The sequence below is a fragment of the Monopterus albus genome, unplaced genomic scaffold (assembly GCF_001952655.1).
Source record: "Monopterus albus unplaced genomic scaffold, M_albus_1.0 scaffold10.1, whole genome shotgun sequence".
NCBI lineage: Eukaryota > Metazoa > Chordata > Actinopteri > Synbranchiformes > Synbranchidae > Monopterus > Monopterus albus.
The window spans coordinates 846,811-871,810 of record NW_018127890.1 but is presented as its reverse complement, the minus strand read 5'-3'; the positions used below and the strand labels follow the sequence as shown (position 1 = coordinate 871,810).

At 42.0% G+C, this 25,000-nt stretch overlaps 2 protein-coding genes across 3 annotated transcripts in view; one reads left to right on the top strand and one right to left on the bottom strand.

Moving 5' to 3' along the window:
* kif26ba (kinesin family member 26Ba) overlaps nucleotides 1-18,731 on the top strand; it is an 87,276-nt gene extending 68,545 nt beyond the window's left edge. The window contains 17 exon segments of the mRNA XM_020590044.1: nucleotides 2,089-2,260; nucleotides 3,232-3,564; nucleotides 3,667-3,843; nucleotides 4,239-4,362; nucleotides 4,622-4,880; nucleotides 5,029-5,130; nucleotides 5,318-5,445; nucleotides 6,442-6,621; nucleotides 6,812-7,104; nucleotides 7,308-7,986; nucleotides 8,072-9,003; nucleotides 9,219-9,448; nucleotides 9,996-10,145; nucleotides 10,253-10,467; nucleotides 12,993-13,258; nucleotides 14,583-14,733; nucleotides 15,271-18,731. Of these exon segments, the coding sequence (XP_020445700.1) occupies nucleotides 2,089-2,260; nucleotides 3,232-3,564; nucleotides 3,667-3,843; nucleotides 4,239-4,362; nucleotides 4,622-4,880; nucleotides 5,029-5,130; nucleotides 5,318-5,445; nucleotides 6,442-6,621; nucleotides 6,812-7,104; nucleotides 7,308-7,986; nucleotides 8,072-9,003; nucleotides 9,219-9,448; nucleotides 9,996-10,145; nucleotides 10,253-10,467; nucleotides 12,993-13,258; nucleotides 14,583-14,733; nucleotides 15,271-15,419 (4,540 nt within the window). The 3' untranslated portion in view covers nucleotides 15,420-18,731.
* Nucleotides 18,732-21,368: 2,637 nt separating this feature from the next.
* smyd3 (SET and MYND domain containing 3) overlaps nucleotides 21,369-25,000 on the bottom strand; it is a 78,626-nt gene continuing 74,994 nt past the window's right edge. Inside the window, exons 11-12 of one of the 2 annotated variants that reach the window (XM_020589968.1) lie at nucleotides 22,838-22,946; nucleotides 21,369-22,642 (exon numbers count right to left, since the gene is read on the bottom strand). In XM_020589968.1, the coding sequence (XP_020445624.1) occupies nucleotides 22,526-22,642; nucleotides 22,838-22,946 (226 nt within the window). In that variant the 3' untranslated portion in view covers nucleotides 21,369-22,525. The remainder of the gene's footprint in view (nucleotides 22,643-22,837; nucleotides 22,947-25,000) is intronic. The other variant, XR_002274145.1, reaches the window with a different exon arrangement.

The following is a 25,000-nucleotide window of genomic DNA, read 5'->3' as shown; positions in this document are numbered from 1 at the left end:
GTAGTTTTGCAAGTATTTGGTTAAAAAGTGTAAAATGTACTGAACAAGTAAAAATACTGACCTGATGATAGTGCCAGAGGTAATGTTAAAAAGCCCAACACATCAAAAACTAGCCAGAACAGTCCAATTTTTCGGACATGAGATGTTTATTAAACCTTTTAACAAAATCCAAAAGAAAATTCAAGATTCAAGATTTTTATTTGCCATTTATGCATAGACAGACTGTCCAGGCATATAGGAATAAATGTGTCATATTATTTAGAATATTTTTATTTTGTTTGGTATCACATTTGAAACATGGGGCATTTTTGGCGATTTCTATCTGCGCAGAAACGAGCGTATCAAATATGATACGAATGGCTCTTTAAAGCATCACTAAAGTTACAACAATTCATCTTATGGGGGGAATAAATATTTATACCAAAGTTTGTATCAATCCACCTCGTAGATATTGCTGTAAGGTATTTCAGCTGTTTTGTGCTAAAAAGTCAGAAGTCACGAGGACACATCCTCTGGGCACCATGAATGTCCTGAACAGAATTTTATGGCACTTCATCCTGTTTGAAGATGCTTTTATGTGTGATGGACCAAATGATCGTTGCCATCCCTAGAAAGCAAACAAACACCACAACAGAGGATTATAAACAGTCGTTCCAGTGACATACAACGCGGGATGCAATGACAAAACCAAACCAAACAAAACCAAGCTGTGTCTGAAAACAGCTTCAGTTCAACTCTGCTCCATTCATTTATTGCAGTTAGATGCTGAGCCCGTCTCATGGCACTTCACTATTTTTGGAATAGGGTCCCATCGTGTTCTCATAATCTCAGTACTGTTGCTAGGTAATCAGTGATTTTATGCAAGTTGATTTGTGTTCCCAGGTCAAGAAAAGAGGCAGGCAGTTTGCTATCATCACTAAATCAACACTTTAGCTCTTTCAAGAATCCACACATCTCAGCATCATCTCGCGCAGTCCTGGAATACCCACATTGTAGATTTAAAAGTGCCAAACATCAACCTTTCTCATCAGGAACTCCAAAATCAGAACACTGGTTTGCTGTATCTTTATCCTGTTCGAGCCTCCTTTTAAAGCTCCCTAAATGCTTCTAATGATGTCTCTCTCTCATACAGTGCACTTCAGGGACACCTTTCTATACTCCAGCTTCACCACTTCAATTCTTAATATTAGTGATGTAAGGAACTTAGATGCTGCATTCATTATCAACTTTGTTTTAATCACAGAGAGCATCATGTTACACACAATTATATAACCCTGGTATTAAATCAAGCATAGGCCGAAGAGTAAGATCTTTTTCAACATCCTCTGCACTTGAATTAACATGCAAATAAATACTTCATGAGTATTTCTCAGGCAGAGAAATGGAGAGTTAGAGACAGAGGGAGGCAGAGGAGTGTTTGTTAAGCCTGAGGCAGCAAACTGAGGAAGAAGAAAAGAGAAGAGAGGAGCTTCGATGAGAAAGAGGAGGTCAAGATAGGAGTGTGTATGTGTGAATGTACACATACATGAGTGAGACATATCTGCAGGCTGTGCTTTTAGAGAAAGGGGACAGCATAGCATGAGGTATTGGGCCACAGGAGAGCTGTGCTCACTGTCAGCCTCCAGGCCTCAGCACACTCACACTGAATGATTTCAGTGGCCCACCCAGGAAAAAGTCTTTTCCTAAACACACAGCCTGGTTTTACTCGCCTATCTGCTGGTATAATCTCTCTGGGAGTTAGATCATCTCCCATTATTAGACTAAACATGTCCCGACTGCTTCTTTTAACACTTTATAAGCTTTAGTCTGGAACAGCAACCATTCCTGTGTTTTAGCAGCATTAATAAATATAAAAAATTACCATTAACTTTGCCTTTTGACTCTTCTAGCGTCATTTATATGGACGTGTTAGCAGAGCGTTGTGTAATTATTACTACATTGATTATCAGCATACCGTCTTTCCTGTTTTGAGTCAAGCTATTAATAATCAAATGTCAGACTTGTTAGAAAATCGACCAGATTTGTCACATGCATGCGTCTCCAGTGTGTCACATCTCAGTGTGAGTGTGTGTGTGTGTGTGTTACCAGGGACAGCAAGCTGACCATGTTGCTAAGGGAGTCGCTAGGCAACATGAACTGCCGGACCACCATGATTGCTCACATCTCTGCCTCACCCAGAGACTTCTCAGAAACCCTTTCCACAATCCAGATTGCTTCTCGTGTCCTGCGCATGAAGAAGAAGAAAACTAAAGTCACTGTGGTGAGTTTTAATCCAACCTTGATGCTTTGTTTCAATTGGGAGATCATTTCTCTTAATCTCATAAAACTAAAACTTTACTCACATTCAAGATAAAGAGAACTACTGGTACTGGTAATGTAGATTAGAAATATGAACACAGCTGTCTACTCGCTTGATCAGCTGTTAATCAGAGACTGTTCTCCTGTAAAAAAAAAATAAAAACTATATGCTGATTGTTATGGCTGTTTCCATGATAACAAAAGTCTGGAAATTTTGTGCATTGTCGTTAATGTTGGTGGAGTTCTTGCAATTCTGCATGATAACATAGGAGCGCTGTTTCAGGAGATGCTCTATGGATTGTATTGAAGGGAAGGAACAAATGACCATATAGGTCATATAGGATGGAGGATGTCATACATCTACAAGTTAATCAAAATAAATAAATACTATTCCATACAGCTACAGTAGCAGGTGGTCTGTGAATGAAACATGCAGTACACATGCTGCTTGACAAGTCGAAATGACTTTAAATGATGCATTTGTTTCTTTGCTAATTTAAGATCATCATGCATCTCATCACCGCCTTCCCTTTTTCCATCAAAACCACATGTACCTGTAGTGCTCCTGACACCCTCTCTCACTTTTCACTTCTCATGCTCATTTATTTCAAAACTTTTCAGCAGAAGTATGAGGTTATGTGAGGGCATCACAGCTCTAAAAATAAAGTTTCAACTAGTGATGTCTGAGATATCTTAAAGTGTCCATCTGTTACAGAAATCAGAATAATTTAATTAATTTGAATTACATTATATAAAAGTTCTCATCTTAAATCTGGTGTTTTACTTAGGTACAAGATCTCTATGCCTGGAATGTTGTTACTTTTCTCTTTTGTCTCTCTTTTCCATCTCTCTCCGGTGTGAACTGTCAATTAAAGGTATTCTCTCTCTCACCACCTTTGCCTCCAGTTTCACTGACATCTGATCTCTCCTCAGCAATACACCTCCAGCTCCTCCGGAGGAGAGAGCTCCTGCGAGGAGGGCCGCATGCGTCGTCCGACCAATCTGCGGCCTTTCCATCACCGTGGTGACGCTGACTCTGACCTTCCGTTGCTGCGCCTCTCCAGTGACCCTGACGAATATTCGAGCAGTGAGCAGTCTTGTGACACAGTGATCTATGTGGGCCCAAATGGGGCTGCAGTGTCAGATAGAGAGCTGACGGACAATGAGGGACCACCAGAATTTGTGCCGATTATTCCCGCATTGCTTCTTGGAAAAACATCAGAGCAGCATCAATCAAAAAACCAGACAGCTGGCGCTCAAAACAAGGTACTTTCAATTTATTTATATTTAGACAGTCAGATGTAGTCAGAATAATTGCTGTGAAGAAGAATTGGAAGGCTTACGTGTCTGTGATTTCTGCTTGAACAGGTGCAGTCTCAGCCAGAGGACCAGCCCAGTGGCCCTGCTCAGCCCCTGCCCCAGCCCTCTCAGTCATTGCTTGGGCAGCCGCTGGCTCCGGTCCCAGAGGAGGGAGCTGAGTGCCTGAAGTGCAACACCTTTGCTGAGCTGCAGGAGAGACTGGACTGTATTGATGGCAGTGAGGAGGTGATAAGAGTTGGCTTTGTCTGTAGGTGCTTAAAATGTCACATCTTGTATCTACAATTTTCAGTCTCTTTCGAGAAGTATCGGCTTTCAGTTGTATTATAAAACAATGCAGTTGAGCAGCTATTACTTTATCACAGTTAAAATATTTGTAATGGACTTTATATGTCACCAAAGCAGGTTTTTATGTTGTTACAGTATCAGATATAGTGATTTGTTTATTCTATTCCACCAGTACTGAAGTTGTCTAGGATATCAGTGCTGTATTATCCTGAATTTAAGGGGACATAAGTGGAGAGCATTTTCAGTGCCAAGAACTGGATCAAACTTTCTCAGATATTCTCATATGAAGAGCCAAAACTTCATATGAAACTTCATCACTCTTTCTACACTTTCAGGTGGCAAAGTTCCCCTTTGAAGAGATTCCAGTGTGTAAACAAGGTACCAAACCAGTGCCATGTCCATCTTCAGCTGCCCCGACCTCAGCTCCTGTTGCTGTGTTGGATACAGAAACCAAAATAGGTAAAAGCTTTAACTCACTGAGTAGATATACTGTATAATAACTGTATCACAGTGTCTTGAGTGTGAACACAAACTGGCTCTACAGGCTTCCATAGGCCAATGTGACTAATGTACAGTAGTTTCTGTACATGTAATTTAGCATCACACCAACATGTTTAATGCCACTGTTTGCTAAACATGTCTTGTTCAATTTTATTACTTTTTGCATTTCACCTTTGGATTCTAAATAAAAAAACGTTGTTCCGTCCAACATCCCCAGGCTCAGCATGTGCAGTAGGAGGTGCCGTGCAGTTCTCCTACTCCTCAGCAGCAGCAGAGTCTAGGAGGAGGACAAATGACCAACAGTTGCAGGAGATTAAGGAGGTGGTGGAGGAGGCGGAGCTGGCCCAGACGATGATCCACAGCCTGGCTCAGAACTCTGGATCCCCCATAGTTACTAGTAGCAGGAGCGTCACAGGAAGCAGCAGTATCAGTTCCAACCCCCTGCACAGGGCCAAGAGCTTCCATCTGCATGACAGGTGAGGACAGGTGGTACTGCATGCCTAAAAGAAAAAAGAACTGAATTTTATTTTGGCATAGCCCTTTCCTCTTGTTGATGTTGCTATTAGATTTAGAATGTATTTGATCTCAGTTTACACAATGTCTCCTCTGTGATTCACTGAGCAGTCATGAGAGTTTGAATATGGGCAGTAACACTGAGGGGAAGGGACGCCCACTAGGATCACCACGTCTTGGCATCGCCAGCCTCGCCAGAACCTCAGACTACAGGTAAGGGACATATGCATACAAACAGCAAGCAATAAGCTTGACTGTGGGCATTTAATTCAGTTATGATAATAAGAAAAATTGCAGAATGCCTAAAGACAAACTTAAAATGTGAAGACAAAGGTAATCTCATTCTTGCTGTTAAACCATAAGCAGTGACCAGTGCCATAATGTTGATCCTTGTCCGCAGACCTCCGTCCTCCCCATCTCAGCGGTGTAAAGTGTACACCCAGAAGGGTGTGATGCCGGCAGCACCCCCTCTGCCCTCACACACTCTGGCTCAGGACGGCCAGGCCACTGACACTTTGACCTCAGACAGTATGTTTCTTTCTACATGTTTGTGCTTTATAATTATGTTTATAATGAAACTTTTAATAACTAGCAATAGCATTTTTTAAAATCAATTATTTTGAAGCTTTTTTTTTTGTTTGTTTCCTTTCTTAAGCTTGTTTCAGTTTTTGAATAGTCTGATTTGAAAACCTGGTTTAAAGGCCTAATTAGTGCTTTTAGTACAGTGACTATATCCAGTACATATGTAACTCACGGTTTATGTGATTCTTGTGTGTTTTATTAAATAGAGATTTAAAGAGCCACACACTGTAAAATACATCTTGGTTATCTTTTAGAGTGCATCTAATTTTCCTTTGAAAGTTAAACACAGAGACAGTTGTTTAAATTATAATGCAGCAGTTCTGTGTTGACTTGTAAGAACACACTCACACACACACACACACACACACACACTGCTGTATATAGATCTGTTCCCTCCATTTAATGAGATAGAGGACAAAGACCAAGAACAAACATCTACTAGAATGTGAGTAATAAACATTTTTGCTTTTAGTCTCTGGCAACATTTAAGAAGAAAATGCTATTTGCATTGCCAGAGATTGCAAAATGAATATAGAATATTCCTACTTAATTAATAGATTTCATTGTTCATATGCTGCCATTAGCTTCCCTGTTGTAACACATGCTGTAAAGAACTAGTGATACTGCCAGTGTCTTAATAATGCATGACCGGTCTGTCAATGGGCGTCCCACCACATATAGCCCCATTCTTCAACTGTTCATCACCCTGCAGGTGTTGTTATTGCTGTTTTATACAACACCTTCGTAAGGCAATAATAGAGTCTATGCAACTGTCTTAAGGCATATAAATATGAGGACAAGACAGTTTAATTGCATAATAACAAGCAGATTGAAATTAGCATCATAGTGCGATGCCAATTTTCTAAATTACCAGTGCACCAGTGGGTGCACTTGGACAGCAAAATTCATTACGATACCAAATGTGTGTTTCTGATTCTGCAGACAGTTTGGCTGCAGACAGTGGCCGTTCCTCCACAGAGTCCCCGCTGTCCAGAACTTCTCCTGTGGGCTTGAGCCCACAAGTCCGAGAGCCAACTCCCTCTCTGTCTGCCAGCCTGGGCTCGGCTGAGACACTCTGTGATGATGACGTCCCACCGATACCCATGGACACGCACAAGGATGGTGAGTTGCAGGAAAACACAGCTATTTTTACAGAAGGAAAGGGGGAGTAAGAGCAAAAATAAATAATGAGTCACATTCAAACCTTTAGAATTATGGTGGCAAATATGTGCAACATATCTACATAAGCATCAAACACGACAAAGAAATTATTAAATGCAGTAACTCTCTTCTTTCTCTCCTCCACTTGCAGTCTCAGGACAAGCAGTATCTGTATCTCTGGGAACAGTTGGGGAGGATAAACTAGTGTACACTATGATGTCTGGAGGTGAGGAGGACCTTAATATCGCAGGTCTCATGGAGACTCAGAGCCTTACCTGCCGTCCGACAAGCATCATCAGCTTCAACAGTGACTGTGACTCTGCCGCTGCTCTTGCTTCAGGCTCAGGCAGTCGTACTGCTGAGGAAGGAGCTGCAGAAGATTATTCCATGCCTGCAGGTCTGGCAACAACCGCAGGGATCACAGAGGTTGTTGCTATGGCAGAGGTTTGTATGTCTGACTTGGTTTGCATTTACAGTAACTTCAGATTGTTTGATATGTGGGTCTGTGTCCTAAAGCAGCCCTACTAAAAAATAAGGCAGGTGTGATATGATATAAACCAGAATCCAAATGTGATAATGATAAACCTTCTAATACTGTCTTTTGGAGTGCAAGATATTATATCTGATTGCATTGCTCCTTGTTACAGGTGGCAATGTCTAAACTGTGGATGGAAGGTGAAGCCTTAGCCACGGTGATGTCTAACTGTGGTTCACCTGCCTCTTCCTGGATGAGTGATCTGAGCATGAGCAGTGAAGCCGATCAGTCTCTCCACAGCTTCAGTCAGTCCCAGAGCCAGCAAGGGGAGGCCCTGGCTGAACCAGAACCCAACCAAAGCTTTGGAGTTGAGGGGCTGTGCAGTTATGAAAGCTGTGGGATCCAGAGAAGAGGGAGTTTGGAAGAAAATGGGAGTGAAAAGGGAACTCCCACCAAAGACAGGCTGAGGAAACTGCCTCCCTCCATGGCTAAAACTAACATTCAGATTCTGGCAGGACCTGGGAACCTCTCTCCTTTAAAGAGCACCATCAGTGTTCACCCATGTGTGGCTGTCAAACCCATGATGATACAGGAACCAACCATCCTCTCCTCACCTACAAAGAATAGCTTAATCAAAGACACAGGCAAATTTAATGCACCACTTTTGGCGTCTATTTCTAGTGAGATGAGCTTTGAAGACCCCTGGCTGAAGCGTGGCGCGGAGGGTGGGGGGTCCACAGAGCTTGTGTGTGAAGCGAAGCCAGAGAACAGGGAGCCAGAGCAGTTAAAGAACCACTCAGGGGAGAAGGCTCAAACTGGGAATGGCGACCACCGGAGCACCTACAGGGATGGTAAGAAAGAGTTAAGTGCTGTAAAAATTAAAGATTTCTAGGCATCTTAAATTAAATAGTTGTTCTTTCTTTCATTGCTTATCAGGAAGGGATCACGGCAGCTCTAATTCAGGTGGTGAGGTTGCGTCATCTCCAGATTTCTTTAAGAGAGTGGTGGATGGTTGTGAGATGGTCGCTGTTGGTGCCCAGGGAGAGTGTCTGACTAGTATCTACAGCGCAGATATCCACCGTACTGCCAGTCTTCCCCGTGGATGGCACCGTCTCAACCGCCATGACGGCTTAGATAATGTAATCGATTACTGTAATCTTGGTGTCACCACTTCAACTCCCTGTAGTCCCCGCACTACACTTGACCGTCGGGGATCAACTGGAAAACAGGGTTTTTTCTCCCACAAGAAAGGGGGAATCCCACCTCTGCCACCGGTACGAAAGTCCAGTCTGGACCAGCGCAACAGGGCAGCCAGTCCCCTCCACCAACCCAGCCATGGAGTCTCATTACTGGGCAGCTTAGTGGATGATGCAGGGATATCTGGATATAGCCCCAGACAACGAGGTGCCAGCATAGACAGCAGTAGGCTTTTCAGCGCCAAGTTGGAACAGCTTGCCAACAGAACCAACTCTCTGGGTCGGGTCCCCAGCTCCCACAGTGGTTCCCACCACTACGAATGCTTCTCTCTGGAGAGAGGCGAGAGCCTGAGAGGGGTAGGAGGAGAAGTGAGGGGGGACAGCACCATGCCACGTACTGGACGCAGTCTCACCCGCGCTGGATCGGTATCTTCTTCTACTGGAAACACCACCAGCCCCAGTTTCAGTACCAGTCCCGGTCCAAGCAGTGCTCCACAGTCACCAGCCAAAACCAGTGGCCAGTCAAAGATCTCAGCAGTCAGTAAGCTGCTGATGACCAGCAGTCCCAAGACCAGGAGCCTGTCTGCATCCAGCACCAAGACACTGAGCTTCTCTACCAAGTCTTTAAGCCAAGCTACCAGCCGCAGCTCCAGCCTTCCTCCTAATGGAAAGGTAGCACTTCTTCACTGTAACTTAACAGGCTTTCACCCACATTAACACATGTAAACTACATGACTTGGCTACTCAAACAAACCTATGTGCGATCAGTTTTACCAACCAGTACCAGGCTTTCCTCTTTGTACACTTTCAGTTATACAAAAGACAAGACACAGAACACATTTATGAAAACTATACAGGTCATCCACTGCGTTTATCTGTGTTCCCAGCCCCAGAACTCAGTCCAGGGCCCTCTGCAGCAGCAGTGTTCCCCTGGACACTGGTCTACCCAGTCTCTGAGCCGCAGTCGAGGAGGGAGCCTGGCGGCCAAGCTGCCTCTCCGGGCTGTCAACGGTCGAATCTCAGAGCTCCTCCAGGGAAGTACAGGATCCCGGTCCAGGAGTCAATCCCAGGGTGGAGGCACAGATTCTGGGGAGGAAAGAGGCATTGGAGGGGCAAGGTCAGTGAGTTTTACGTCAGTGAGTTTTACTTGATTTTATTTTACAAACATTTACTAGGACATCTTATACAAAGAAAATGACTGCAAAATTCAGAGAGTACCTCATATAAACTGAATTCATCTGATGACAGTCAGCGTAATGAGTAAGTAACAGTTTCTGTGTAGTACACACCATTCATATCAACTGTCAAATCAATTCCTAAAGGTTTTGGGAGTCCTGATGGTTTAAGGTACAAGCTGCAAAATCTGCAGCAGGGACTCTGATGTTTTATGATGTTTCTGATGAATGTTGGCACGTGGAAGGTGGTTGACTGTGTGCATGTGTGGGTTTGTTATTTTTTATTTAAGGATGTGTGTGTTATAAAGTTCTTTTAATGTCTATCTTTTAGATAGGGCACTCGCAGTGTCATTGTATTTTTAATAAAATGACAATAAAAGTATCTTATCTTATCTTTGCTATATTCCATTACCTAAAAAGGCAAAATGCCATTACAAGTTTCAAAAATATTTTGGTGTAACCTCTCTTTTGATTTAACCCTGTTCTCAGTAGCTGGGGAGCTGCAGCAGGCGGTGGTGGAGGAGGAAGTCCGACAGAAGAGAAGGCCACCGCTGTCCAAACACTGCCCTCTCCCTACAGCAAGATCACCGCTCCCAGAAAACCACACCGCTGCAGCAGCGGTCATGCCAGCGACAACAGGTACTGTATGAGCTCAAGTTTAGTGAGTGTTACATTTTAAATGGTCACAAAAGAGCTGTGGTGGTGCTAACAATAATTTTGATGTGATCTCTTTTTGCCCCCGACAGCAGCGTACTGAGTGGCGAGCTCCCCCCGGCCATGGGGAAGACAGCCTTGTTTTACCACAGCGGAGGCAGCAGTGGCTATGAGAGCATGTTGAGAGACAGCAGTGAGAACACAGGAAGTACCTCCTCCGCTCAGGACTCCCTTAGTGAGCACAGCTCGGCCACCACCTCCTCAAGACGCAGCTCTAAGAGCAGCAAGAAGAGCAGGAGCACCACAGGTCACAGATATACACCCATTTTCTGAATACTGCCTTTCAGTGCATCAGTGTACAACTATTTGTTATTGCTTTTAACTTGTCATTTGCCTCGATCAGTAAAGCTACAGTGTCCTCAAATCTAGATGTAACAAGCAAAAAATATGATCCACAGTAACATATATTTGAGTAAAAGTCAGTAAACTACAAACACACTGTGGCAACAAGAGCACAAATCGGTATAAATACAAGTGGTGCATGCACTCATGGCTAGTTCTAGAAGCATGGCAAAATGTGATCATAACACTGCTAAGGCTTTAAATGTAAAGCTAAGAAAGACAGAACAACAGACACATAGGGAGAGCCACTGGTGAAAAAGCACAACAAGAAACGAAAAGGTGAAGAACGCTGTGGCTGCAGAAGGGCCCAGGTAGGAAAGGTGACCCTGACCACCCATCTGTGAAATGGTTAAAGGAATCTGCTGGCGTGGGCTGTAATGAATATATATGCACCAGAACACCACACAGAGACCCTGTTAATGTGCCCGCCAAATTACACTCCACTGAATGGATATGTACGTAGAACCAGACTGGACAGAGGCAGCACATCCTTTTGTGTCTCTGTCGATTTAAATCGGAATAACTCTTTCCATCCATATGTCCAGGATGCAGCCTCAGCTCCTGTTGTGTAGCATAGCATCTGGATTCACATACATTTATTGATTCTGTGGAAGAAGGAGCCCATTCACTGTCAAACTGTCACAAGTGGAGAGAAAGGCAGAAAGGGTAACACACGCTATGTTCAAGACAGACAACTCAGCCCCAAATCCAGGCAGACAGACAATAATAGTAAGAGGACAAGAGTGCTACATACTGAAACCATGTGTGAAGATGTTAATGTGACTGAAATATTAATCACATCTCAACCGAGACTCTCTTTGTGCTTGATTTCCATCTGATTGGATTCACTAGCTCTCACTCAGTTTTTCTTCCATGTCTGTCCCTCTGATCTTTTTTCATTTAGAACACATCATCTCCATTACACGTTACTCTCTTACAACCCTTACACTTTCTCCTCCCTGCAGACCCTCAGTCTTTCTCAGTCCACTTATATGCTGCTTCCTACTACAGTGTGTAATGAAATACAAATGTCTCTGCTTGACCTTTCTGTACCACATTGAGACCAAAGAGAGCTGCAGCCTTATTAAAGTCACCACTTCTCTCTCTCTCTTTCTCTCTCTCTCACACACACACACACACACACGCACACCTTAGCTTTCAATTCCTGGTGAATTTGATAACTCACGTTCCTGTCAACATGGCTGGCAATTTCTATGCAAAGCTTGTGTGCACATATGTGCGTGTGTTCATTCATGCATAGTGGACAGATTAAAGAGTGACCTGCTGCTCATATCTACAATATGAAAAGACACTGAACGTTTTCATCTGGTTTCACACTCAGTCAACTGTTTCTCGTTCTTTTTCTACGTTGTCACTTGTTTGTCTTTTCCTTTCTGCCTCTCTCCAGTGAATTTCCTCTCCCCCACCCAAGATCTCCGTCTTTCCTCAGACTACAGAACTGCTACTTTTATATCCTTGTCTTCTTTCCCCTGTAGGATTCTTACTCTGATCCAAAGCAAACTGTAAAGAGTGAACACTTAGGGGTTTCCTGTTGAATACTAGGACTCTCAAGTTGTACTATATCTGCTCTATGGATGGCTAAATCAACATAGGTACAGCTGCAGACATGTTTGGCTCTAACTGAATAATTAGATGACTACCACTCTTATATCTGTCTGAAGCTTTGTTTAATTTAAACAAAGACTGAAATGTAAAAATGTCAGTTTGGTGTTTTATGGGCAGTTATGTTCCAGACTTTCTTGGCAGTACCTCTGTGGAACGTTGCTGTTGCTGGGAGTTTGCCAAGCATCCAGCATGCCTTTGTTAAGCTGTTGGCCAGTTAGCTTAGCTTTTGTAGCCTTGCATGGAATGGACAAACATAAGAGCAGTATGAGTTTCCTCATCTAGGTCTTGGCAGGACAGAAAATAAATCCCAAGCTGTTCCTGCGGTGGCATAGGAGGAGAATAATACCTCAGAATATAAAGTATTTTGTAACAAAGAAACTTTATTCTGCCGATTATTTGGGTAGAATATCTTCTTAGCTGAGCTAGTAATGTAGTTTGTTTATTAGTTGCCATTAAACACTAGTATCATGCTGGGCCATGCTAAAACAGATTTACATGGGGTACTGTAGATATTTGTGATTAAACTTGCTACAACTCACTATGGCGTATTGCTAGTAGAAGGTGTTTCTAAAAGATTGAAGATATACCCCTTTCAGTTAATTTTTCTTCAAAGTGTACTGTGTAACATAAAGCTCTGTTAGAATAGGTATTTAACAATGGGACTAATTCATACTACTCAAATAAATAAAAATGTTACAGTCCCTAGCATCAAAATGTGTCCCTATGTCAGGAGACATTTTGTTATAAGCTCCTGTAGTGTGTAACACTTTCAATTTATTATCTTTGTTGTATTTGATCTTTCAGGCCTCCAGCGTCGTCGTCTGATCCCAGCACTGACCTTGGATTCATCCTCCTCCTCACCTTCTCACCGCTCCTCCAAACAGGCCATCACCTCCTCTTCTTCCTCCTCCTCTAGCCCAGGTGCATGCTGGGTAGATGGCCCACTGGGGCCCCCAGCTCCTTCAAACCTCCGGGGCACGACTGCAACAACAGAAACCTTTGAGATCAAGGTTTATGAGATAGATGATGTTGAGCGGCTACAGAAGAGGAGAGACAAAGGAGGGAACAAGGTGAGAGGGAGTAAGGAGGGCAAGCGGCGGGTTGATAATAGGACACATAATGTTACTGGCCAAGCTGTATCGGAAACAATCACCGTCTAAATTTCAGAATGACTGGCGATAATAAAGTGCACATTTTGGTTTTCACACTAAAATGTAGCATTCAGAATTTTTACTGACATGTTATAACAACAAGTTGGAACTGAACCAGAGAGAAGTCTGAGAAAGGCCTTGAAAGAGTATTGTTTATCCGAGAAACTGCAGGATAAATGTGAAAGTATTAAGCTGGGTCGAGTTTAACAGAGGTTGTACAGATAGAATGTTTGCAGCCATATTCTATATGATTTGTACAGACAGGACTAGAATTAGACCATCTCCCCTGGTAAAATGAACTAATTCATGTAGGCTTAAAATGATGGAAAAGGACAAGGTAAAGGCTAGGTAACAGGTCTAACAGAAAATAAAGCATGGAATAACAGCATGGAAGAGAGTGACTTGCAGGATAAGGTGAAGGAAAGAAGACTGTGTGAGGAGTGAGGAGATTATTCGCTTTGGTGATAGGATGAAGGGCAAATGAAGAGTGTGGATGTGTGAGGAGAATTACAGGAGGTGGAGAAAAAAGGAGGCCAAGAGGCCAGAAGGCACTTGATGTCAATGAAATGTATTTGAGGATAATAGTTGTGAAACATTAAAAATCAAGTGTTATGTTGGGTGGTGCTGCAAGAGAAGAACAGGAGGAAGAAACCGAAGTCAGAAAGAGACACAGTAAGATAAAGGATCTGAGCTGCTGTGTGTGTCAGTGAGGAAAGTGTTAAAAACACAACAGCAAGGATTTTCACAAAATGAATGAACCAACATTAGCACTATGTTCTGCATGAATACTGAGCATTTTTATAAATCTACATCCTATTCCGTCTGTATTACTTCTGAAGTGTAGTTGTTTAAATTCTTTTTGCAGAAGTCAGAATAGAGTGGGACTGTAAAACTCATGAAATTGTTGCAAATGAATGCAACGTGCAGGTTTTTGGAATCATACTCTTTTATACAGTATATTCAGAGGAGGGAGCACTGTGAGCTTTGAGAATGAGGGAGGGAGAGAAAAGCATGAAATATAGATCTTCCCTGCAGCGGTCTTAAGAAAACCACTTAACCCTTGACTACTCCACTGAAGCTGCCCAGTGTCCGAAAGTACTCGACTGCGGTCACAGTGAAAGTCAATGAGGTGTGAATGTTAAGCAGGATCTGGCTGAAATGGAGCCACGTGTTTCACAGCACACTCCTCTGAATTAATAAAGGTGAATAAAATTTATATCTGTTGCTCCTCTCTCTGTGTCAGGAGGTGGTGTATGTCAGTGCCAAGCTCCGTCTGCTGGAGCACCGCCAGCAGCGAATCAGTGAAGTCAGAGCCAAGTACCAGTGTCTGAAGAAAGAACTGGAACAAACCAAACAGTACCTGATGCTGGAGCCACACAAATGGACCACAGAGTGTAAGTGTAACTCTGACACATCAGGGAACGAAAGACAAAGAAAAACATGTTAGAAGCATTCATGCATATTTATCTCTAATTTCTTTGCCAATTGATGTTGGTCTGTTTGTGATATTTACTCTGACTGTGATGGCAGTCGCATCTGATCACCAGATGAACCAGCGGTCACTACTAGATAAGGCCTCCCGCCTTATCTAGTAGTGACCGCTAGGCTCTATTTTTAGTAATGTCAGCCAATCCAATTCATGCATTAATCTGTCTCAATACTCTATGTGTAGGGTACTTCCTCCCCAAGTTAGTAATGTCTCAAAATGTGTCATAAATCTATAGTTTCATTGTTAAAGTAATTTCCTAAAATTGCTGGCAACTGTAGTTTTTAGCAAATGGAATAAATAATACATTTTCTGTTGTGCACTGATAAACATTTGGTGCTCTATTGAATATTTACTCAGCAGGACAGAGAACGTGGGTTTGATTCAAAATAAGAGTATATTTATAAAAATAGAAATGTTTTCCCACTCATCTGTCCATATCCAGTTGAGCTACAGCAGGCCTACGAGGTGGACTCACTGGAGTATTTGGAAGCTCTGGAGACAGTGACGGACAAACTGGAGACGAGAGTCAACTTCTGCAAAGCGCATCTCATGATGGTCACCTGCTTCGACGTGTCCTCGAGACATCGGTAGACACGGGGGTGAGGTGTGGTGGGGGTGGGGGTGCTGAAGGACGGAGAAGTGGACCTTCAGGGTCAAACAGGCCAACAGAAAGACAAGATTTTTGTGCTGGGGCTTGGGAAAAACCTCAGAACCAGACATTCAAATGGACAGGTTACTTAGCTTTGGATAAATATGGCTGCTCAGGAGGCAGACGAACCAATGGATGTGAGTCTGAAAAGAAAAACAAGTGGCCAAATTTTCCCAGAGAAATGAATAACTGGAGAAAACTGGGAGTTTAACAAAAACCTTTTTTAAAGAATATAGGACAAAGAAGAGGAGCAGGAGTAGAGTAGAACAACTTCTCATCTCCCATGTTTTTGGAGGGGCACGCTTCAGAGCCACTGACTGTAGCTACAGAGAGCTGACTACAGAAAGGCCTGGTTTTGTCTCCTGACCAAGACAAAGGACTAAAATGATTTAGACAAGTGCCTTGTGAACATTTCAACAATACCAAGACCAGTTCTCTTTCTCTCTGAATTTGTGTACATGCAGTAAGTATGGTGCTAGCATAGAAAACCCCCCCACAGAAGATCAGTGTCCTTGAAAAATCTTTGAATGTATAGCCATTACTAAATGTGATGTTTTACTGTGGGTCAGTGTTTTACTATTATGAACAAAGTAATACTGTATGTTTGGGTTGTATTTGGTACAATGATGAGAGAGAAGACTAAATTGAATCTATTGGATCCCTGACTAACAAGAAAACCTAAAGCAACGTGAAGACAACCGTCATGTTCGCTTTAAAGCAGCAAAACTGAATTTGAAAATGATTTTTCCAGGACACAGAGTTATGTGTTCAAACAGAAAACAAAACACGAAGGCAAGTTTATTGTGATGTTGTTTTTACCTTGACTTTACTTGCAAACTGCACATCTGAATTTTCTGGGACATACGTGTTCTCCCTGATGCAGATGTGATGGTGATGACATGTCTGAGCCATACAGGAGTGGACATGAACACACTTTTCTGTGATCAGATATTCAGTACATCCGTCAGCTGCTTGTCTGACACGACTGCCTGTTGCTTGTATCTCTGTTGTTCTAAAAGAAACATGATTTGTCAATGTGTGTGTGTGTTTTATAATAAGGTATCCTTTTTTATTTGAGCGCAATGGGACCATGTAGAGACCATGTATGATAGTAGGATGATGGGCATAGGTATAAAGAACATATTTAAGAGTAAATTTTGAGGAAGACACAAGACCACTGATATGCATTGTTCAAATTTCATCTATTTAAAATTTCAAAGTAGTGAAATTAGACTGGAAATTTTTATCTGGGACTACAATTATGGTTACAAATGGTCAGTTTAGATAGTTCCAGTATAAGGAACAATTAAAATATATAGAGAGTATATATATAATAACGAATTAAAAAGAGGTAAAGAAGACAAATCTCTGCCTGGTTCCATTTTTTGGACAGATAGCAACACTCAGTATTTGTTAATATTATTATCGATGGTGCTCGAGATGTTTATGATCTAAATGTTTGTATAAATATAGTATAATAAAGAGCCTGTTTCCTTATGAAATACAGAACAATTCCCTTTGAATGCTTCTTCTCCATTGCTCTCAACCTCACCACTGGCTCCTCTGAACACCGTCTGCCCCAAGCAGAGAGCATTCTGGGAGATCCTGTTTGTTTTCTGAGAGGTAAAAGAATGAATAGACATCACAGGAGTGGAAAAGCTCTGAAATCGGTACGATTTGTTGTGCTAAATTTATCTGTTTGTTAGTAGATCAAACTCGGTTTTTATTCTCCCGGCTGGACTGACACATGAAGAAGAAATGTCTTTAAATGTTCACAGTCACTGATTTCATGTGGTTCGCACCTGCAGTGAGACAGCCATGAGACGAGCCAGTGAGAAATTACCCCAGACGCTTTTTGCCCCGTGAAGTGTTTTCACCAAAGTTCACCCTGTGACAGCTCCAATTATTTCTTTTTACCTCCCAGGTCATCATGCAAGTCATGAATGAAGTTTTTATTTATTTCAGCAGAGTCACTTATTAATGTTCTTATTTATTTACACCTTATTGTAAAAGATTACTATGCATTTAAGAAAAAATAACTGTACATATTTTGCTCATATCCATACCATATATAAATATATACAGTACACCTATCACATATGCGCTCATCCTTATTTTATATATATATATATATTGTTGATTTCATTTGCTCCTGTTGTTCCTGTTGGGTTTTTCATGAGTTTGGGTTTCTTAAAACATTCACATCCAAGGCAGTTATGAGGTTCTAGCACCAGAGGAAATTCTGCTGAATAAATGCAGAAAAAAGTAAAAATCATGGTTCATTTTTTTTTTACATGGAAGAAAAAGGTATTTAGTATAAAGGCAGCTGTGTTGTTTTAAGTGAAATGCCAGTATTTTCTGCAGTATTAACTAAAGCCTTGTGTAATTAGCAGTGAGTGCTTTGGGAACCCCAACCTCTGGATGAGCTGAATTGCTTGTGCTTGTTTCCAGATTTAAGATGCTATGTGTGAGGTTTCCTCCCTGATACGTCACTGCCAAATGTACTGTGGTAGCACTTTATAATTCTAGCAATAATGCTGAGAAACACCTGCGGTTTTAGTGGCCCTGTATTGTTTACAGCCAGCGTAACAGTCCACAGAAACATTTCAGGAATAATGGTTCCTTTTTCATTAGAGACAACTGTGCTAAAATAGACACACTGTTGTCAGGTGCTTAAAATGACACCACCATCTGTCAGGTCAGGTTGTAGGATGAATCGACACTATGTTAGAATTATAATGTGTTATCTGGAAAACAGACACATAGCATCTTCATAAAGAGTATTGTGTGTTACAGTCTGGGTCAGATCACATTTCAAAAAACAGATTTTATCAGCAGCAGTATGAGACACTTTTAGTTCAGCTCAGCTTTTCAAGGTCTGGTGTTCAGGATGCTGTTTGTGCATCAGTTGAAAGTGTCAATCAGAATTACCCAGGGTTACAGACACATGAGCAGTGCAAATTTTCCACTGTGTGTTTGCCATAAAAGGTACGATTCAGGACTGTGGTCATACTGCAGATTTACTGTTTCTGAAAAATGTGGTCTGACACAAGATGGACGGATGTAAATAAAGGAATGTATGGAAGAAATTTGACATCTGACTCTTCATTGTCTGAACACAAAACAGTCACAACGCCATCTACACATCTGACCTGTCCCGGTTAAATACCCACATTTTGTATTACGACTGGACAGGTCGCCAGTCTATCACAGGGCTGACATGTAGAGACAAACCACACACACCCACGCTCACTCCTAGGGGCAGTTTAGAGTCACCAACCAACCCATGCAGGTAGAACATGCAAACTCCACACAGAAAGGCCCCAGGTCGGCCCGGGCTCAAACCCGGAACCTTCTTGCTGTGAGGCAACAGTGCTAACCAATATGCCACCAATTGATTCATAAATTTTAAAAATCTACTTGAAATCAGGCTGGCAGGCGCCCAGTGGATGGTGCCATATATTGGAACATGAGTGTCATCTGCACTTATTTTGCTCTATTTTGCTGTTTAATGCACCAAAACACAGCTGTGGCTGCCTCAGTGAATCCAGGCTGTTCATCATCTGCACCTCTTCAAAACTCACATCTGGTACCGACTCTCTCTAAAGTTTAATCCACATCAGTTTGACAATGTTGTTAAATTGTTCCAAATAAACACAGAGGATGAGTCAAGCCGGCTCTTTGTTCAGTTACCTGTTTACCAGCCCGATAACTTCTGCTGGCAGACAGAGTTTTATAAAACAACCTAATAGACTTTTAATCTAATGTTGAAAGTTAGTTTGTTTTTTCCACATCACCTACCGAACTCTCTGTTTTGGGGTTCCTCTGTGCAGAAGATCAAGATGCAAAGACGATGACAGTATTTAGGTTTCATGTGTACAGTATACAATGCACACCAACTACTGTCAGGTAGACTGCTGTTGACCCCTACAAAGCTTCAACAGTTCATTTGTTTCTGTGGGGAGTTTTTGAATTTTGGACGACCTGGTTGTTTCTGCTAGATATGGTCCAACCCCATCTCCCATCTCTTAGACAGAATTCAAGAAACTACTCCCACTGCACCCTCCTGTCTCAGTCAGCTACTGTTAAGTTTGTCTAAAGACTAACAACTGAAACATCATCGCTTTCTCACAGGAATAAAATGACACATCCATGAAAAATGACCTCGACTCTGCCACAAGCATTGTTTCGCTGGAAGTAAACCACAGTAACTATTGTATAATTCTTATATGCGTATAACTTTTAGAGCATCTGGGGGGAAATGTCTCCCTTCCAAGCAGCAGTGTCAGCAGGACTCAGTTTTCTGATTGCCTCTTGATTTACCAGAATGAAACAGGAAAGCTGCTCTGTTTTATCTTCTAAAAAAGCACATTGTAAACCTTCAACTATGTCCCTTTCAGATCTGAGAAGGTGCTGAGATATCACTTCATTTCCATTGTATGTGCATGTGTGTGGACATTTACTGCCCCGTAGGCGGCTCTCTCTGTGACATACTGCTGTGTTGAGCCTGCTGCTTTGATCGCTCATACACAGCAGGGAACAGGGAGGAGGAGAAGAAAGGAATGGGAGAAAGAGAGGGGGGGGGAAATAAAGGTACAGTAGCACATGGGAAATACAACAAAACAGCTATAAAGAAAAAAGAAAGGAGAATTTGGGGAGGCAGGGGGTGAGGGAAAACTTTTAATTCAGAAAATATGGCAGAATATAAAAACCAATACTGTGAAATCACTGTTAGAAATGTACTAGCGCTCCCTCTTCTCTGCTCACCTGACGACTAATTTACCACAGGTAAGTGGAAAGGTTTAATTCCCTGTCCACAATAGCCAGATTATTTCTGTTGCTAAAGTCAAAGATTTCCCCTCGTTGCTGTTCCTGAGAGTGGGAGATTTCAGCTGTTACGTCCATTTAGCCTTGTTTTATGCAAGTGAGTGTTCCTGGTAGTTTCTCTGTCCAGGTGGCTAACATAGCCATTTGTAATCTGTAAAGACTTAATGTGTGCTGGGAAAAAAGAAAACGGCTGAACACAGTGTACTTCAATACTGATTAATACTGATTCATTATCCCACTGATTACCCCTTGAATGCCGTCTTCAGTAGTAAAATTAAATCTCTTCTCTGTTCTTTTTCACATAAATCCCAAACATCCTACTGTAAGCCTACAGTGACAAACAAAAGAAAAGTAACATCTTCAGACAGTTCATATGGGAAAAATATTTCAGCTGTAACATGTAAACAGAGATTTCAGTTGTTTACTTTTCAAAATTTACTACAGTTAATCTGATGAGTTGATGTTTTTTTCTAGAAATGTTTAGTTCTTTGAACTAACCAGTGATGAGGACATGATGGAGGGATACGGTCTACAGATTTACTGTATCACAAATATATGTTAACATCCACCAATTTCTTATCACTGAACCCTGAAATATAGGAAGCTATTTGAGAAACCACTCCTGAAATGAAATCTACCATGTCTTGCTGATATTACACTTTCAAACTGCAGCAGAGAAAGAGAGGATCAAATACAGATCTGTTAAGTGGTGATTTCGATCTATTAAAAAAACTATTAAACAGAGTTAGAAAGATCAAATGTCAATAGTCTTAAGAGAGATGACAATACATTTGGGAGGGAGGGAAGGAGCAGCACAGGGAGGGGGTGTCTGAAATCTGAATGAAAATTGAAAGGAGGGGGGTGTAAATGGCACCAGAGTGAGTGAGTGGGCGACTCGAGACACCAGTGACTAGTGAATTTAATCTGAAAGCCTCTGAGGAGTGAGACAGCGACAGAGAGGGAGGGAGGCACAGGGTTATAGTTAAGCGATAGTAAATTTTATTTGATGGCCGTTATGAGGTGAGAGAAGGTGAGAGACAGAAAGCAACACAGTGACTCTTGCCATTCATTCCACTAGAGCCATAACACTGACATTCATTTCATTCAGTCTCCTACATTTTCTCTTTCCTCCCACACATACTGAAGGAAACATGTTGCTGACACGAGTTTAAAAAAATGTGCATCAGAACGTTGAAAAAGTTGTTCAGTATCTATTGGCCTAGTTAAAATAAATGATCATAGGCACAGGCACATTGTGGCTGTCACCTCACAGCAAGAAGGTGCCAGTTTTGAGCCACACCCGACTCAGGGACTTCCTGGGTGGAGTCTGCATGTTCTCCCTGTATCTGCGTGGGTTCTCTCCGGGTACTGAGGCTTCCTCCCACAGTGCAAGACATGCTTCTTAGGTTGACTGGTGACTCTAAATTGTCCCTTGGACTGGCGACGTGTCCAGGGTGGGGCCCGCCTCTCACCCGATGTCAGCTGGACTTGGCTCCAGCCCCCCGTGACCCTCTCCAGGATAGGCAGAATAGATAATGGAAGGATCACAGGTATTTCCTATCATAAGTTACCTTGGCCTTACCAGGCAGATCATGACACCTAGACCCACTGAAACATTTTGATTACAAATAAAAAGGTCATACTTTAGCTAACGTACTTCAGGTTTTCTGTAACTGTCAATAAATAACGTCAAAATATTTTAAGGCTGTACAACCTGCTACAGTAAAGAATGAAAAGTTCCCATCTGACTAATCCAGGATAGATGAGTGACCTGAGGTTTCTCCAACATGTCGGTTACTGTTGTGCCCAGAGCAACAGTAGCAGTAGCAGTACACTGCTACTCTGTGACTGTTTGTGTTACACTACATGCAAAACCTTTTATTTGTAACCTTAAAGCAAACATATCCCTCTAATCCTTCCGCAGCCCTGTTAATCCCCAAATTCTACCATTTGCAAACTGATGACAGCATTTTCTTTGAGAGGGGAAACCAGTGTGTCAGTGTGTGGACAAACTCTGGTGTAATACCATCACTGTGAGGACATTCTGGTTGGTCCTAAGCAGCTGATTTTAATATCAAACTGCATTAATCCACAGCCAAAAATATGTGTTTATCACAAATATGATTAATGAATACACTGAAAGAATTAAAGCATGACAGTAGCAACAGTCCATTGAGTTGAGTATGTAAGAGTAAAGAAGAAATGTTCTTGTGTCTGTATTTTAGTGAGTGCTTGACGACTGCTGATCTATCTCACTGCGACACTCTTCCATCTTCACCAACAGATCAGTTGTCAAAGGGTGATCATCACCGTGGGTGAGCTTCAGGATCCCATAGGCCTGGGAAAGGAGAAATAAACTGGCTTAAAGTGTGGTAGCTTCCACTACAACAAGGCTGAATCAGGATGTAACTGACCTAAGGGAATGTTTACAGGATTAAATGTCAGTTTAAATATATTTGGCTAAGTTGTGTGTACTTCAGTCTTCAACTGTAACTAGACTGAAGATGCTGTAAAGTCTGTCTGACCATCGCACCTGTTTGAATATGTCCAAAGCCTCATCGACATGCTCCAGGTGATGCTTCAGCTTTCCAACCCTCATAAGCTGGACTCCATGGACCGGATGGGGATCAGGGTAATACTGTCTTTTAGATGAGAGAACAAGAGAGAAGACAAAAATACAATATAAAAAGATCATGTATTGGTTTGGTGATAAGATGTATAATGTATACATGTCTCAATACATGTCTGTTATTCTTCTTCTTTGTGCTGTTCCATTGGTATCATGTCTTGCACTTTAATTCTCATGTGCTTTTTTATATACTTAATAATCCATATATGACTTCACCTTAACTCAGATTGTTCGGACAATGTACTGCATTACACCAAATCAAAGTATCTTCCTATCTTGCTTAGTTCAGTGGCTGTGACGCCCAATCTATTTGTCAGTATTTTCTGCCAACTATTCAGGCCCAGTTCATGAGGCAGTCAGCAGGCTGGGCATGTTCGACATTACCTTTCCCCCATCGTTAACTTCTACTCTAGCTCCTCCTGGAAGATCCATCATGATTTACTGCCACAAATGCAGGACTAGCTCTCTCTGTGGTTATAGACAGTTGGGTGCTGCATATCAACAGCCCTGCCATCCAGTAAGAAACCCTGAGGGTCACGATTACAAGCCATCTGCAAGTTGGTCAAACTCCCATCATCCCTCCTGTGTAAAACAAACTGCTGCACTGTTGATCCAGAGAAAATCCACATATTTCCTCCTAAAACTGAGGTTCACCAATCTGCTATCTCACATCTTGACACACGGTTGCCCAAGGAAGCTGAACAGTACGCTATGCCCTGAACTATTCACCTTAATTTGTCAGTTTGCTGTCAGTGCACTGATATTCACAACATGGACCTCAGACAACAAGACAGATGATTAAATGAATAAGACTAATACAATTTGCTTTGCAAGTCTGTGTGTGTGACAAATACACAAGGAGGGGAGAGAAACTGTCTTCACAAGAGTTTAAAAAAAGTGTGTACCAGTGTGCATTATGCAAGTCTCAGTGTTTGTCTGAATCTACCTGCTTGAAGGCATGTGTCTGTGTTTATGTCTGAGTTTCCACTTTGGTGCGTTACTTTACCTCCTAGCTCTTTGATTCAAAAACTTCCCATTCCTGTTTCACTACCTCAACCAGAAACTACACCATCCCTCATGACATACATGTGCAAACAGTCACTGACAGAGTGACAGACAAGCCCAACAAACACTGCACATATTCCCATGATAAATGCACAAAACCAACATGGACACAGAGGAACAGTCACACAATACATACTGTATATACCCTCACACTACTGTACATGCATAACTGTGCTCAGACAAATAGCGTCCTGCATGTTCATTTCTGAGGAAGAGTCGAAGTCAGAAGAACCTTTAAAATATTTATTACAACCTTGATGAAGAAAAGCAATTACAGAGCTCTGGATTCCGTTTCTATCTGAAGTCCTAACACACACAGAAGTTAGTGCATAGCTGCTGCAGGAAGCCGGAACCCTGAGTTTCCTCTGCACAGAGAATTTATAATAGTCATGATGGTAGATCTGACGTCATCTGCGTTGTCCTTCATCCTCACTCCTTGGTTGGTTTGTTGACCTCGTTCTGACCCCTCATTTGGTGATCTTGTCGCCAGGCAGATTTTGATCTGTGACATTCTCAGTAGATATATTTGCTAATGCAGATTATAATGTCAATCCTATAAGGCCACGCATTTCATATAATGTTGATAAATGTTGATAATCTAAAGCCAAGACAATCAGACCTTACACCCACACACAATTCTCGTGCAGACAGTTTAGTCATCTCAGTATGTATCTGCACGACTTCCTGTTGTTCTGAGTCTCTCTGCACCTCCTCACAGCATTTCATGTCCACAGGTCAAATCTTTACAAAGGTCAAACAGATTAAACAATTATTTGAACAGTTTTGCAAATACATAACATAGCACTATATACGGTGGCCGACACGGTCACAACACATGCAAAAGACACAACACATGCAAGACACAAACGCGGTATTGAACAAAACACATGCAAATGGAAAACGCTGCATTAACCAAAAAAACACATGCAAAAGGAAAACGCTGCATTAACTGAAAACACATGCAAAAAGAAAACGCTGCATTAACTGAAAACACATGCAAAA